We start from the raw sequence: 14,306 nt of genomic DNA on the forward strand, positions 1-14,306 counted from the left end.
CCTCCGTTTCTCCAGCCACTCCCGCGTTTTTCCCAGAAATGGTAGCGTTTTTTCGCACACACCCATAAAACGGCCTGTTTCCGCCCAGAAACACCCACTTCCTGTCAATCACATTACGATCACCAGAACGAAGAAAAAACCTCGTAATGCCGTGAGTAAAATACCTAACTGCATAGCAAATTTACTTGGCGCAGTCGCACTGCGGACATTGCGCATGCGCATTAGCGACTAATCGCTCCTTTGCGAGAAAAAAATACAGAGCGAACAACTCGGAATGACCCCCATAATACCACACAGTAATGCCCCTTACACATATGACACACATTATTAATGTCCTTATAAACATAATGCACCTTACACATTATGCCAACCTTTATTAAATGCCCTTATACACATAATGTCCCTTACACATATGCCGCACATTATTAATGCCCTTATACACATAATAACACGCATAGTGCTCCTTACACATTTGCTGCACATTATTAATGCATTTATATACATGACACGCATAATGCCCCTTACACATATGCCGAACACTACTGCACAACCAACCCACCCGTACACAGCACTCACATGGCCACCAACGCTGTGACCTCATAAATCTTGCCTTAATGCGCCATGCAGCAGGAGATGCTAACATCGGGCACCTTTTCTGATGAAAATGCATCTTATTTGCATTGCTGTATGGCTAGGATACACAAGCAGCTTTTGCTGAATAAAATGATATGCAGCATGCCTATATACTGTGTGCGACTCTGGCTGTATCTGCATACGAAATGCTACACACAGAATATAGGCATGCCGCATATAATTTTTATCAGCAGAATCTGCTAGTGCCTCTAGGCATACCAAATGCCCTAGGCATTTGCCTAGTTTGCCTATGCCTAGGGTCGGCTCTGGGATACTCAATAGTGGTGGATAGGGACTCAGGGGAGTTACCTTACTTTGTTGCACACTGTGACTGCAGCACTGACCAGTGCTGCCTTCTGTCTCTGTCTCAACTCTCTCATTCTGACCTTCGGGCTCTGGGTGGGTTCAGTGAGCTGGCACTGCATAGGTGAGCTGCATAGGTGAGTCTGCATAGGTGAGCTGACACAGCAGTCATCCCTCTTAGATGAACCGCACATCGCTGCCAGCCGACCCACTTCCAGTCCCAGGACAACTGTGCTGAGTGCTCAATTGCAGTCAGACAGTGCAAACGTGCATCATGGATCGCGAGTCACAACCTGCAGTGGGTACATACTCATTCCCGGCAGTCACTCTCTGCAGTCTGCACTGTCTGCTCACAGTGCATTCTCAGAAAGTGCCATGCGCCGAGACACTGTGTCGAGCCACTCCACTGAGAGCTAACTTGCGTGTCTCAACTCACGGCAATGTTTCGCTTTGCCCATCACTAGACAGGCAGGAAGTGTGTTTACTTTCACTTTCTGCTTGAGGCTGAGCAGCTGCAGGGAAAGCCAGGCAACATGATCAGAGTTGCAGAACTCTGCCCCAGCCAGTATAAGGATGAAAGGTCGAAAGTCAATAAGTCGACACCAACTGGTTGACATGCATATTGTCAACATGGTTAAAAGTTCTATAAGTTCATATGGTCGACACAGCATATGGGCCGAGGGTAGCAGAATCTGAGGGGACACTGTAGACTAATTGGAGTTCCATGTGCTAAAAGGGAAAATTTGGTATCAAAAACCATGAAAAACTCATGTCAACCTTTTCATGTGTTGACCATTGCCGTGTCAACATTTTGACTAAGTTGACCTTGTGCATATTGACCTTTTGATTGTCGACCTATTATACCCTAACCTCCTCCTGGGCCCCCACTCCCCATATGTCTCCCCCCTATAGCTCCCTGAGCCCCCACTCCCCGTATGTATCTGCCTCCCCCTACCCACATCTACAGACCATCTTAGATGCGTCACTCATAGCCCCAGTAATCACGCACAGTCAAGCTGATAAAATATTAACGTTTCACTCTTACTATTTTCACCAGAATATACAAACATATTAAATCGTACAAGTATAAATATCTGGGGCCGGATGTAATGAAGTACGAGTTGGCCGGAGGTGCGGGTTCCCGGCCGAACGCTGACTTTTTTTAAAGTGCCAATCATATACAATGCAAAACCATGCCTTGTAAATGATTGCCGCTTTTAAAAAAAAGTCTGAGTTCATTACATCATTACATTCATTACATCCGGCCACTGATCACCATGTGTATGTGGCCATTCCGGATACGGGACTGCTCACCCACCCTGCGCCGCTTTAAGATGACATCATCACGCTCGGCACAAGTGTGCCCAATCTCATGATCCATCAAGTTTCACACTGCATAAGTTTGAGATCCCGATTACCACCTCTCAGAGGCGCGACCACCTCGTAAAAACGGACATATCAAATAAATAAATAAACCCATTTTTTGTCTAAAAGTAAGTGTTATGGATGTAATTGTACTTCCTGTTCATTTTTAATTACAGGCTCTACATTCCAACATCCACATTCAGGAAAAACATATTATATTCGCCACCATCTCACATATTTATCAAATATCTGATCTATTAAATAAAATTCCTGTGCGGACTTTCATATATTGGCAAGACTGAAAGGAGTTTTAAAGCGAGGTTGACTGCACACAGGTCAGCCATTCATGCTGTAGCCCGTCATTTTGCATACATTGTTACCACTTAGATACAGCATGATAGATTTTGTCCCAGACTCCATGGCCAATATTTACTAATATTCGTGTTTGAGTCGGTTTGTGTAGTGTTTAAACTCGTTTTGTATCGGGTGCATTTTCATGCAACTTTTTGAATCCATATACGCAAAGTTACGAAGCACTCGACTTTATGGTTTTCGCGTTTTCCGATGTCGATGCCAGTCGGTTTTTTTTGGCACATTTACGGCCGTCATTGTCGTTTGCGTACGTGTTTTTGTTGGATTTGCTGTTTTTTTCACTAAGTTAAACGCGGCAGGGTTTTTTTCCCCCGCGGCCGCATTTTCACTTTCAGTTTCGATTTTCATCCCCGTTTGTGATTGGTTGTGTTTCAGATGGTAGGAGTGTCTGTGCGCAACCATATAAATACGCCCCAAACCGTCCGCACCTCGTGGGTTTAGTTAGTGGTGAGGAGGAGGGAGGTTGTGCTGTGGAGGTAGGTGATTTTGTGGTTTGAAGAGGAGTGTTGATAGCGATTTCTGAGTGTGGTATTGTGTTTGAAAGTCATCTTGTCATTCTTGTTGTCTTGTATTTTGTGGTTTTGTCTCATTTTTAGTCCAAGTTATTTTTCTTTATAGTCCCTTGTCAGTGTGTGTGTGTGTGTGTGTGTGTGTGTGTGTGTGTGTGTGTGAGTTGTGTAGTGGAGGAGTGTGTTGTTTGTCTTTTTTTTCCCTGTGTTAACTGTTTAGACACACAATTATGTGTGACTCAGAGGTGGGGGGTGTGAGTGAGGGGTAGGAGGTCGGTCAGGTGGAGGAGGTGAGTGTTAGTGAGGTTAGTGAGGTGGAGGAGGTGGGTGAGGTTGCTGCAGCAGCCTCAAGTGACAGTGACAGTCAGAGTGCTCCGCACCCACGCACCACTACTAAGACTGGGCGGAATGTTAAGTTTAGTTTTGCTGAAAATGTGGCATTGGTGCAGCTGATGAAGTATCAGAGGCAGCTATTTGGCCCTGAGTCCGCCAAGGTGCCAACACGGAGGAAGACGGTGTTGTGGTCGAAAGTTGTTGCTGCTGTCAATAGTGAGGGGGTGGTCAAGCGGACAGAGGACACATGCCGCAAGCGGTACTATGCCGCAAGCGGTACTATGACATAAAGCGACGTGTCAAGTCCAAAATGGCCAAGGAGGCCAAGGAGGCTCGGCAAACCAGTGGTGGGCAGCCCTATATTGCAAGATATCTGGAGTATGAGGAGCCCATGCGGAGTGTCATACCTCCTGAAGTTGTCTCTGCAACCCATGCCCGGGATTCAGATAGGCCAAGGAAGAATGGTGAGCATGTTTTATTTTTTATTTAATTTTTTTATTATAAGTTGTATTTTGTAATCTGTGTTGCATATTACTCCCATCTTCAAGTGTGTGTTTGCAAATATATTGTTTTGGGTCATGTGTTAGCTAAAAGGCAATGTAACATCTTACTTTATTGTATGTCATGTGTTTTTCAGACAGATATTTAGCATGTGTAGTTTGGACTTGTTGTGTCTCTGATTTGTCCTGCAATAATGTTTTCCTTTTGGGTGTTTTTTACGTTAAAAATTTTGACTATGTTTTATATATAAGTGAACCATGTTTTTTGGAATTAAAATAAGTCCTTGTCATGTTAGAGGTTGGAGTACCGGAAAGTGGTTTGTAAACCACTTACATGTGTAATGTCATCTTAACAGAATGGTATGTTTTTAAAAAAAAATTCAAAAAATATTTTTTTTTTTGCTTCTATTTGTACCGTGACACCATACTGCATTTTTTGAAAACTTTACTTTTGCTTGTTTTTTTGTGTGGTCATATAGTGGTAATGTGTATTTGGAGTGCCACATCACAGAGCCAATTAGATATTGCATGTGTATTATTTTTAAAAACAATACAAAATTAATTTGTGTTTTTAAAAAAAAATAAAAACCCATTCCTTTAACTTGTTGCCTATGTCAGTGTCCTGTACATGTTTGCCTGTCTTGATGTTGCCATAGTGTTTTTTTTTTATTTTTTTATTTGGTATTTCTGGTCCTTATGTTTTTTTGAAGTAAAAACCAAGCATTTCTAAAGGAAAAAATGTTTATAAGCATAATGGGTGGATGTATACACAATAGCATGATTTATGAATATATCTCATTTATACAGTGTCTGAAAAAAGCAGTACTACTCGTCGGACAGTAAATCCTAACACATCTGATGATGATGACGCTGCGGAAGCAGGTAAAGTGTCCATTGTAGTATAGGGTATGCTTGTAAAGGAATGGGCATAACAAAATTGCACTTTCATTAAAAGGTCCATCAAAAGAAGTATGGAGCAGCAGAAGTGGCTCTTCTGTTAGACATCACCACAAGAAACCTGTGGCCGAAAAGAAAGCAAGGTCGTCTGCCCCGCCACAAACACAGCAGGCTATCCCGCCACGAAGATTATCGTCCGTATGTTCTGTCCCCCAACTCCAAATTTTGGACACACCTCCAAGACGTCATCCACACTCCCCTCATCTTGATTGTGAGTATCAAACTGAAAAAAAAAGTGTAAAATGTCAGAACATAATCATAATCAGTCATAACCGCATTAAGTCCAAACACATCCAAAACAAAAATACTTACCGCAGTAAGTAAAAGCTGAAATGGAATCCAAACTAAACGGCCTTGTCCACATCCAGTAAAGATATGTATGTCCACTTGAGTCATACAGTATGACATTGGGTCTAAGATGCTGCAACAAAAAAGCATGTTGGTTTGTTTGTAAAAAGTAAGTTTGTTTTTAAAAAAATCTCATGTGTGCTTAAGGTAACATTGCAAAATATCTACAAAAACATTACTATGTTTGTTTGAACAAAGCTATAAGGTAACACATTATGTATTACAATGTTTTTTTTTTATGCTGGAGTATGTGTGAGCTAAAATAAAACTAAAGTGTTTGCTTTCACAATTAAGTAACCAGACACATTTGCCACAAACAGGCATATGTATGTATTTAAGCTATGAGTGATGATGTTGCTAGGCAGAATAGTTTAAAGCAACAGTGAATGACATGTGTTCCATGTGTAGTGTTTTTTTATCATTTCCCAACCATATGGATAGCTAATGGAGATATGTTTAACATTTCAGCTTCGAGTCCTGGGAACAGCATCCCTCCACAACAACACTAACACAGTGACATGGAGGAGACAAACATCTTAGAAATGCAGCCATTAATGCAATGAATGAGCCCCCCAGCACCTGTGAGTACACCACCACAGCAAAGCACACCACCCCCACCACAACACAGCCCAACAACACCAGGAACACAAGGCCCTGATCAGGTGTTTTGGACTATTTGGGCTAGACAGCAGGCCACTAATGAAGATTGCCTGCGTAAGCAGACACAAATGTTTGCAAGCCTACCATCTCACCTCAGAAGAATCTCAAGAAATCTGAGTCGACAAAATGAGCAAACAACCAGAATAGGCAATACCATGGAACTCATGCGTACAGACATTACACAGGTCATGGGCAACTTACAGCGCATAATGGAAGAACAGCACAGACTAATGGAAGAACAGCACAGACTAATGGAAGAACAGCACAGACAACAGCAAAGTTATATGAGCATTTTTCAAAACAGTCAAAAGATTAATGAAAGTTTATTCAGAATAGTAGACAATCAAAATGCTGCGACACGTGAACTCAATGCCACCCTCACTAACCTGAATGAAACACTCAGATGCATGCACCAACAGCAAACAACCAGCAGTTCTGGTACGATTACTCCAGATATCACGCCAGTCTCATCACCACCAAGACGGTCCACCAGAGCACGCCAACATGACAGTGCTAAAGTCAAAGGGCAGGACAAGCAGCCACCAAAAAAAACATAACAAAATGAAGTTAGACATTTGTGATAAGTAAAGTTAGCAAGTGTTTTTGATGCTTTACAAAATAGCACACTTAGCTCCTTGCCCCTTTTTTTAACATCATTAATTATAAGTGCACCAAATTAAGTGTAAAAAATAGTACGCACATTTATTCCTTGTCATTTTTTTTGGGTATTGTAGGAGGAAAATGTTGATGGAGCCACACATACATGTTAGCAGGAAGTAAAGTGACCACTTGATTTTTTTCTAATCATTACTCTTTCTAGATTCCAATCATTCTCTTTGCCTGCAGATACAATAATTGCCAGCCAGGCAGAATGTCTTTAGCAGGAAGTAAACTGACCACTTGATTTTTTTATAATCATTACTCTTTCTAGATTCCAATCATTCTCTTTGCCAGCAGATAATCCAAATTACAATGTTAGTGATACATATCTTAGCTAGCTTATCTATACAACATTACAAGATGAACACAATTGAGTGGCGTAAAAAGCTTGTAATATGTTGCCTTTGTTTTGTTTTTAAAACATTGTCCAAATGAATGTCAGTATTGTTGGGACAGGTTTGTGTGTGCTAAAAATTATTAAGCATGTTTTTACACATGATGCTGAAACAAACAAATATGTACTTTTACACAATTTAAAAAAAACTGTTTATAATAATGTATATGTGTGGCAAACTGTGTATTTACTTACACATCATCAAGTTTACAGCATCAAACATTAGGAAATAAATTATTCCTGATTACAGTAAGTTTGTGAGTCTTAAATATGATGGTGCGTCACACATAGGGACACATGTATTCCTCAAGGCAAACATATTATATGTTGAGGAGTGTTTTTTGGGAACACAGGTTCTCAAACTCGGCCATCAGGAACCCACACAGTGCATGTTTTGTAGGTCTACTCACAGAATCACTAGTGACATAATTAGCTCCACCTGTGAACCTTTTTACATATGTCTGTGAGTAATTCATACACCTGTGCTTCTACTGGGTTACGAGAAAAACATGCACTGTGTGTGGTCCTGGGGGCGGAGTTTGTGAACCTGTGCATTAGGACATTACACACAATGATAAAGTGAAATAATAAATGGATGATGTGGGCTTGTAAGAAATTAGCAGTGTAAGATTTCGAACACTTATCCAGACTTAATGCATGGCATTCATAATCTGTTGTTTTGATATTAAAAAGACACACAATACACATGCAACATTTGTTGATCATATAGCGAGGGTATGTTTGTATGTGTCAAGGAGACAGACACATTCTGAGTAATGGTTTTTGATCAAAAAAACAAAACATCTATTTATGAAGACACAACAAATGAAATAAGCAAACCAAGCTTACCTTAGAAATAGCTATTGATGATGTGTTGCCTAACCTGCCTCCCTACATCAGTACTCCAAGTATCACCAGATGTCTCTAATTCCTCTGCTTGCTGGCTGCTTTCTTCCTCCTCCTCCTCAACATGTGGCAGATGTTGTTGCAAACACATGTTATGAAGAAAGCAGCAGCAGAACACAATTTGAGTCACCTTGGAGGGACTATACAACAAAAGGCCACCAGACTTATCCAGACACCGAAACCTAGATTTCAGCACACCAAAACATCTTTCTATCACATTCCGCGTGGACTTATGTGCATGATTGTAATTGTGTTCAGCAGGGGTATCAGGTCGGGACAATGGAGTTAGAAGCCAAGAGAAACAGCCATATCCTCCATCACCTAAAAGACAGATATAGTAATGTGATTCATGTGAAGATACAGCAACGCATAAGTAACACACTGTGGGGCAGATGTATTAACCTGTAGAAGGCATAAGGAAGTGAAAAACCAGTGATATGTGCAAGGTAATAAAGGCAGCAGACAATCTGATCCTAAATGTTAATTTACATATTGGAGCAGATTGGCTGGTGCCTTTAACACCTTGCACAGATCACTGGTTTCTCACTTCCTTATGCCTTCTACAGGTTAATACATCTGCACCTGTATTTGGGCAAAGTCTACGCAGGCCTACACATATCAAATTACATACCCAGCAGCCATCCATCTGGCATTTGTCCATCCTCAAACTTATCAAAGAGGGATGACTGACTGAGGATGAAGGAGTCATGGCAGCCCCCAGGGTAACCAGCAACAACACTCATTATTTTGAGATTTGCATCACAAACCACCTGCACATTTGTGGAGTGTTCAAAATGGCGGTTTGTATATATGTGCTGCCTGCCCCTAGGTGGTCTCAGCTGAATGTGTGTGCAATCTATGGCTCCAAGCACATTGGGCATGCCAGCCAGCTCATAGAAAACTACCCTGACGGCATGCCACTGAGACTCCTGGGTAGGGAAGCAGATTGAGGCCTCGATGTGTGGCTGCAAAACAGCCAAAACCTGTGTGAACATTTTAAAGAACAATAAACTTGAGATTTTAGGACAGAACTGGCCACCGAGAAATTAAAACAAACACAAAACATAAGAGGTTTTTAGGTATACATCACCTGTGTTAAGATTCTGGAAAATGTGGGCTGTGAGATTCCTATGACATCCCCAGACACAGCCTGAAAGCTGCCAGTAGCCATAAAGTGCAACACAGCCAGGAGTTTGTGCAGGCCTGAGACAGGGCGGGAGCGTGCTGTCTCAGGGTCTAGGCCCAGTTTGACAAGGTCATACAGACGGAAAATGTTGTTACGATTTAGACGGAACATCTGTATGACCTTATCATCGGACAATGCGTTCAAGTTTAAACGCCCCCTAAAAAAACGAGGCCTGCGCAGCCTCCGCGGAACCTGTACAACCTGCTGACCATGTTCAGTTTCTTGGCCCTGGGTACTTACAGGCTGATGTCTGAGTCTGAGGAATCCCACAGCACACAAAAGATCACTGTCCCACAGTCCTGCTGCCATTTCTGAGTGTAGGTGTATTGAAATGGGCCTAACATCCTTTTATAGGCATCCTAATTCAGGTGTGAGTGATTTTTTATTTGCAACACATGTAAACACGACTGAAAAAAGCAGGTCTATTTTTCTGCCGCTTTTTTTAACGAATCGCAAAAAAATACGACCGCATTTGAGCCCTCAGAGACTAACACCCAAATACGAATGAATAGTGAATTCCCGTATTCTATGAAATAACAGCCGTGTTTGATCGATGGTCTATTCATTCGTATTTCGGGACATTGTCATTCAAACCATTACGAATAGACCAGACACTGCCGAGATTGGTGCTTAGTGAATTCCCGGATTGGGACTTAGAAACAAAAACACAAATCGACCAAATTCGGATTTTGAGTAAATACTGGCCCATGAGAGATGGTAATCCGGGTCTCAAACTTTGGCAGTGTGAAAGAAACAAGATGGATCATGAGATTGGGCACACTTGTGCCCAAAGGGCTCAATGATCGTCTGGTACTAAACTGTTTCAATTAATATTCCCTTCCATTAAAAAGTCACATTAAGGATGTTCTATTTAGCAATTATCATTAGCATATAAATCTCTAGTAGTAAATAGTTTTAGCTGAATTACTGTTATGTAGCTAACTTAGGGTCAGCGTACATGTATTTATGGATGTTTATTGTTCCTTTTCTTACTAGTCTACAGACGTGATTTGAGAATGACACAAGTATTGGTTTTCACAAAGTTTGCTGCTTCAGTGTTTTTAGACCTTTTTGTCAGATGTTACTTTCAGGCGCTAAAGGGCCCTACACATTCAGCGACTGGCCGCCAGACGATTCGGCGGTGGGGGGGCTGTGACGGGGGGAGTGAAGTTTCTTCACTCCCACCGTCACCCGGCTCCATAGCAGTGCAAGCTAATATGGACGAGATTGTCCATAATGGCTTGCATGCATAAGCGACCCGGCACCAATGATGAACAAGCGTGGGGCCGTCGTTGGTGCCTACACACTGAACGATGCGGGTCATTCCGAGTTGATCGTTCGCTAGCAGTTTTTAGCAGCCATACAAACGCACAGTCGCCGCCCATGGGGGAGTGTATTTTTGCTTTGGAGGAGTGTGAACGCCTGTGCAGCAGAGCGCCTGCAAACACATTTTGTGCAAAACAAGACCAGCCTTGTAGTTACTTATTCTGTGCGATGATTGCTGCGACGAGTGACACGGTAATGACGTCAGATACCCGCCCAGAAAACGCCCGGCCACGTCTGCGTTTTTCCAAACACTCCCAGAAAATGGTCAGTCACACCCAGAATGCCCTCTTTCTGTCAATCTCCTTGCGTTCGTCTGTGCGATTGGAATCGCTGCTAGAAATAGTGCAAAACCACAATGGACTTCGTACCCGTATGACACGTGTGCGCATTGCGGTGCATACGCATGCGCAGATTAGCTGTTTTTTTCACTGATTGCTACGCAGCAAACAACGGCAGCTAGCAATCAACTCGGAATGACCCCCGATATGAACACTTTCTTGATCATTAATGGTGCGCTATCACCATACACTTATCACTGCTTTATAACTTCTTCAGGCTTAATCCATCTGCCCCACTGTGTTGTTAAGCAAGTATAATATAAGCGTCTGTTACTACCAGGTTGGGTATGATATGCCGGCGGTCAGAATACCGACCGCGACATCCTGATGGTGTGAATCCTGACAGGGTCTAGGTAAGTATACTTACCTTCCCCCAATGCCTCCCTTTCCGCAGCCTAAACTTCCCCTCCCGCAACCTGACGCTAACCCTCCCCGGTGGTGCCTAAACCTAACCCCCCTTCCCGCAGCCTAAACCTAACCCTCCCTCCCCCACAGCCTAACCCTCCCCGGTGGTGCCTAAACCTAACTCCCCTCCCTGCAGCCTAACCATAACCCTCCCTTTCCCAAAGCCTAACCCTAACCACCCCCCCACAGCCTAACCCTAACACCCCCTCCACGGTTTTCCTGTTCACAGACCTAGCAAACCCTTGTTTGGGATCCCGGTGCCGGCATTCCGAGCAGTGTCGGGATTCCGACATTGGTATTTTGACTACCAGGATCCCGACCGCCAGGTTCCTAACCTGATCCCATCAGTATCATGTTCATGCAAAGCACATATTTAGCCACAATAAAATTCATCAATGGGACTAATCCACTTTATAGTGACTTGGAACCGAAGGATTAAATTATATTCACAGCTGGTGTAATTCTCTTATACGTTTGTCACTCCACAATTGACATCACCACTACTCCATACTCACTGCAGCAGTATATGCCACTGATATTTACCTGGTTCAGTCAATCTGTGGCCGGGCTCAACGTGCAGTCTCCCTCAGGCCGCATATATTCCAGATACTGCCGTGCGGTAGAAATCTGTCAGTTTACGCGAGCACCCTCGGGTGATGGATGATATGCATGGCTCATAGACACTCTGTACGGTGGCTCCTGTATAAAGCTGTGTCGGGCTGCCCTGGCCTTTAATGGTGTAGGAGTTGGCAGGTCCCGGATAGCAACAAGGTTGTGGTGGAGTCCTTGACGCGTTTCATCATGCACACATGACTTTTCAATAAGAAACATAAATAACAACTATTTATTTGTGCATCATCTTTAAAGACTGGTACAGAGGCTTTTTGAGACTGCTGCTGCAGTGAATCTTCATTAGAAATATTTCTATTAATGACAAGATAATGTGAAATGATCTGGATTTGAATAGATATCCATTTGAGCTGTTTCTTAGCGCCCAAAGTGTTTATATATATATACATTTTTATCCATATTAAGGGGGGAGGGTTAGGCTGCAGGGAGGGGGCGGGGTTAGTTTTATGCACCACCAAGGGGAGGTTAGGGTTAGACACTAATGGGGGAGGTTACGGTTAGGCTGCGGAAAGGGTGGGTTAGGGGGTAGGGGATAGCATACTTACCTTGCCCCTGTCGATTGTAAAGATTGGGATGCCTGCTTCAGTATTGTGACATCCCGTCCACCGGTCATACATACCGAACACATTTGTATATCCTGATGAAAATGGTAACATTTATATGTTGATAATATATATGCTTGACTGCGTGATTACTGGGGCTATGGGTGCCGCACCTAAGATGGTCTGTGTATATATGTATATATATTTTATTTTTATACATATATATATATATATATATATATATATATATATATATATAGTAACAAGGAACGCACTCACCAGGCTTCTTCATTAGTGAAAATGAGATTTCTTTAATTCAGCTCACATAGTTTACAGGGTCAGGGTCAGGGTCAACGTTTCGGTCCTCTATGGAACCTTTGTCAAGACCAAAATTTTAGGCTGCCATCTCCCCTGCACACATCCTGCCTGTGGAGCCATAAATACCCTAAGGGACAGCCCACCAATTAATTCCTAGCCAATAGGGAGCTCGTATCTATTATTTGCAGCAAAATACTAGTGTGATGTCCACCAAAAAGCCAAGACCAGTGTATATAGGTTAATAACTACAAGCAGCAAAAAGAAATGAAAAAGGCAAGAATGTGTCAGTGTGTATATTCACTAACTTTTCTGGGTAAGGTGTTATCTTGACAGCGTCATCCCTGACATGTTGTAATGATGGAATTCTGCAATATTACCCACTGCTACACCTATCCCCTGTCTCCTGCGCCAGAACAGGCATTGCGACCTAGTGATACATGCTGGGCTGGTTGCTAAGAGACGCCGGATGTCGCGTGCTATTTCAGATGACGCGCAACCGGAAGTGCGCTTTCTGAGACAGGAAGCGTGATGCGTTCCACGGCGGTGGCGTGCATTCCACCGCCGGGAACTGCTTCCATTTATCTTCTGTATGGTTATTTCATTATTGCCTTTTTCATTTCTTTTTGCTGCTTGTAGTTATTAACCTATACACACTGGTCTTGGCTTTTTGGTGGACATCACGCTAGTATTTTGCTGCAAATAATAGATACGAGCTCCCTATCGGCTAGGAATTAATTGGTGGGCTGTCCCTTAGGGTATTTATGGCTCCACAGGCAGGATGTGTGCAGGGGAGATGGCAGCCTAAAATTTTGGTCTTGACAAAGGTTCCATAGAGGACCGAAACGTTGACACTGACCCTGTAAACTATGTGAGCTGAATTAAAGAAATCTCATTTTCACTATTGAAGAAGCCTGGTGAGTGCGTTCCCTGTCACTTTTTCTATGTTTGAGACAGCTTCTGGAGGGGACTGATCTCTGGCTATTGCACCCCAGCAGTTGTGACAGTTCAGTATGCGAGTGCAACTTCTCTGGATCTATATATATATATATATATATATACATACACACACACACACACACACACACACACACACACACACACACACACACACACAATTAGGATTGCGCTAAATGTGTTCTTAGTAAGTATTTATCAGTTTTCAAGGATGTTTATAAAAATGTGCAAGTTCATAAATTAAATTGGACTTTTCTATCTAATTAGGTATACTTATTTACCCTTGCTTATGGTGTTATTCACTAAGTCATCATCTAAGAAGGAAAATCATTTCAATCATTCCTGTCATCACAATATGAAAATGTTTTTGTCTAAAAACTAGTAAGCATATGATTTTACAAATATTATGGAGTCTTTCAACAGATAACATTATCTAAATAACAATTAAGGTAGTCATTTATGGTAAAACAATACAATGTATTCTAATCTGATAATTGTGAACCATCCTTTAAACTATGTAATATCTTTCGATTTGTTGGACTTGATTCTTTATCAAATATGCTGTGTATTAAGATACCTTTTTTTCCAATTGTGTCGTTTATTAAGATACCTATTTACCAAATGTCTCGTGTATTAAGATACCTTTTTTCCTTTCTTACACCCAACG

At 42.3% G+C, this 14,306-nt stretch overlaps 1 protein-coding gene across 3 annotated transcripts in view; it reads right to left on the reverse strand.

The window, feature by feature from the left end:
• Positions 1-14,306, reverse strand: part of GAL3ST1 (galactose-3-O-sulfotransferase 1) — a 177,600-nt gene that overhangs the window by 55,721 nt on the left and 107,573 nt on the right. Inside the window, exon 1 of one of the 3 annotated variants that reach the window (XM_063913389.1) lies at positions 948-1,195. The exons of the other annotated variants lie outside the window; for them this stretch is intronic. Within the exon in view, the coding sequence (XP_063769459.1) occupies positions 948-1,130 (183 nt within the window). The 5' untranslated portion in view covers positions 1,131-1,195. Of the gene's footprint in view, positions 1-947; positions 1,196-14,306 lie in introns of those variants that run through there. 3 annotated transcript variants of the gene reach the window in all.

Source organism: Pseudophryne corroboree, chromosome 1 (genome assembly GCF_028390025.1).
Source record: "Pseudophryne corroboree isolate aPseCor3 chromosome 1, aPseCor3.hap2, whole genome shotgun sequence".
NCBI lineage: Eukaryota > Metazoa > Chordata > Amphibia > Anura > Myobatrachidae > Pseudophryne > Pseudophryne corroboree.